The sequence below is a fragment of the Equus quagga genome, chromosome 16, assembly GCF_021613505.1.
Source record: "Equus quagga isolate Etosha38 chromosome 16, UCLA_HA_Equagga_1.0, whole genome shotgun sequence".
In the NCBI taxonomy this organism is placed as follows: Eukaryota; Metazoa; Chordata; class Mammalia; order Perissodactyla; family Equidae; genus Equus; species Equus quagga.
In genome coordinates, this window is record NC_060282.1 from 42,895,568 (window position 1) to 42,898,590 (window position 3,023).

Below are 3,023 nucleotides of genomic sequence, written 5' to 3' on the forward strand. Positions count from 1 at the left end.
ACGATTTAAGGTCTCCAGCCTGCCCTGAGAGATCACTTATATAGAACAGCAGATGAAAAGCCAGTGCAGATGTAATTTATCGTCGGCGTTTCCTTCTAAAGAATAATTGTGGAGACTTGGCTGGATCAATAATATGGATTTTTGTTGTTAGGTCTTGTAGTCTGCACCATAATGAGAGATAGGGGACAGTGGTTGTTTTCTAATAGAAAATAAAGGATTGGTTTCCGTGTCTTTCTACATTTGAATGCAAAATGGCATACTTGAAACTAATTCAGGTTGTTAAGAATAGTCTCCTATTATATCTCTGCTATCATATAAATAGGGCATGTTAAATGAACTCCCTTTATATTGAGTGAAATATTACATTTAGTTTTTTCTTAAAAAATGTTTTTCTTGAAAAGTACTCTGGTGCCTACTATCCAACCCTAACCCCCCAACCCCTCAAAAAAAAAAGCAAGGGAAAATTGACTTCAGAATGAAAAACAAATCAAACCACCAGGGTAAATGTGCCATAGGATACATTGCAGACTAGCACCCTAAATAAAATCCTACACCTCAAAAATCAAGGTCGCCAGTGTCTCTAGAACCAAATCACATGGAAAATTAGTAATTTTGTCTTTGTGACTATACTTATCTTAAAATAGGAAAGGGAAGAAAACTTAATGTATTCATGCAGCTTATACACCTGTAAAGAAGATAAATCTCATGAGAATTTTTCCCTTTGTTAATGTTTTTATTTTACAACAAAGATGTAGGTTGCAAAGAAGTTTGTAAATGCGAGAAAATAATCATAACTGTCTTGAACCCAAAGTAATAAGAATACTCTTTCTTCATGAGAGATTTTGTTGGTTGCGTGACCCAACACCAACTTCCCACTGCCACATACCACACAGGCACACCAAGAGCACACCGTGTGCGTGTGTGGGGGCTGGCACACATGTGCTTCATACACATGCACAGGGGATTCATGCCCACAAAACTGTGGTGATGAATAATTTGTAGAGAACAATTTTGCCTCAACATAGAGTAGTATGTTAATATTAACGAGCAAATTATCTTTTGGGATTTAAAAAAAGTCTACTTTCAGTGTTATTTAATTGATAATACAGCTAGTTACAAAGATTTATATTTCAAATTGATTAAATAATTAAATGAGTGATTATAATTAAACTTTATTCTTCACAGCCCATCTACTCTATTCTTTTTTATATGTTGAAATAATGATGCCAAGAAATAAACTTAACCCCAAAATATAAAAGTGAAGATAGGAAAAATATTTAAATTCAACTTTATTTTACCGATGATAATAATGAACATTATAACATACCATTGGGAAATAAGATTAAATATAATTTGTTTAAAACTCTATTAATACATGTTCGTTTAAATTAGAAAAGCTGGTAACGCTCTTAAGTAGCGGCATACACTCTTTGATTACTGACATTATTCTGCCTTCCTAGTTTTGCTATTTTTTGTAACCTTAAAAAGGCAATTACCATTTCCAAAACACCTGAAGCTAAATTTCTGTCATGATATACCGAAATGTTTTAGAACAAAGCAGGCTGACTCGGGCAAAACCCTTGAAAGATTTGTTGTTGTATTAAACATCTAAATGAGTAAAGTAGATAAAGATAGATACAAATGATTTATTTTGTTTCTGGAAAAGTATTTTCTAATTTCTCTGTGTCTCTCCAAGGTTAGCACTTTTACTTTTTGCCCTTCTACTTGAGCTTTATGGGATAAACTGCCTCGCTTGCCAGCACTTATTACCTAAATATGATACAGTAGAAAAATAGATTGTGTTTATAAACTGTTGGGTAAAATGTTGGCTTGTGTAAAAATGGTTAAAAAAATGAGCATTTACACACTTTTAACAAATACGAAGTCTGCCAAACCTGTCTCTAATTGTTGCAGAGGTTTCCAGTTCAGGGTATCATTACAGACGAATAATAGAGGAGTTTTTGTACAATTTCTTTAGCAATCCCTAGACTTCATTTTTTATGCCACAAAGGTTTGAGAAACATAAACAGCATTGAATTGCTATTGGTACTAAGTAAGTAGATTTTATTGTTACTTGGGATCTTCAGTATGTTCAAGGAAACCACTTAATTCATATTATTAAGTAAGAAGTTATTAAAGAAGACCCTGATAGAATCAGGTAAAACCAATTCCGTATCCTTCAGTTGTTAGAAAATTCAATATGTTTTATTTAAGCAGAATCATATATACTGTATATTAACTATTCCAAGCAATCTTTACTCAGCTCAGAAAGGCCAGATGTATGGGAATTGTAAAAAATCAGGATATGCATAAAAACTGTTCAAGTGCATAAAGCAGCCCCATCTGGAAGACATCTACCAGAAATGAAGTTGTACAAAACCATTCCATTGATAATAAAGCTAATTTTTATGGGTCTGACAAGTATGTAACTATGTTCAGTGGTGCTTTTCAGATTTTATCACAGTCAATAAACCGCAGTGGTAATTTCATTCCCATTTGACATATTTACATGGAAACATTTGATTGGAGGAATCAGTAACCCTGAAAGCCTTGATAGATATGTTTTAATGATCTGTGACCTCCGCAGTCCCTCATCTGTTTATTGTTGCAACAGGCGACAAGTCGTTCCTGTGCGACCTCTGTGGCTTTGCTGGCGGGACGCGGCACGCCCTCACCAAACACCGCCGGCAGCACACAGGTCAGTATGGGTCGCCCGGGCACAAGCAAGTCCGAGCAGGCACCCCAGTAACTGCGCTTGGCCCTTGATTGCTTGTCTTTTTGGTTTTTGTAAAATCTGTGTACTTGGGGGTCTACCGAAAATTCTGTTTGAATAACATAAGATTTTAATTCGTCTATTTTTATATATTTAAAAAAGTAGGCCTACTGCATGTTTTATGGATCAGGTGTCCTCTGTAAATTCACATTAAGTAGGAGGAAGAAAAGCGTTTGGCCTCCGAAGCTCAGGTACCTCAGGTTCTTTTCTCCGTGGGCAAGACTGCCTTGGATGTCATGGATGAAGCTGG

The 3,023-nt window shown here is 35.4% G+C and overlaps 1 protein-coding gene across 1 annotated transcript in view; it reads left to right on the plus strand.

The window, feature by feature from the left end:
* Positions 1-2,958, plus strand: part of LOC124228297 (zinc finger protein 407-like) — a 4,217-nt gene extending 1,259 nt beyond the window's left edge. The window contains exon 2 of the mRNA XM_046642723.1: positions 2,615-2,958. Coding sequence (XP_046498679.1) covers positions 2,615-2,766 — 152 coding nt within the window. The 3' untranslated portion in view covers positions 2,767-2,958. The remainder of the gene's footprint in view (positions 1-2,614) is intronic.
* Positions 2,959-3,023: the final 65 nt, after the last annotated feature.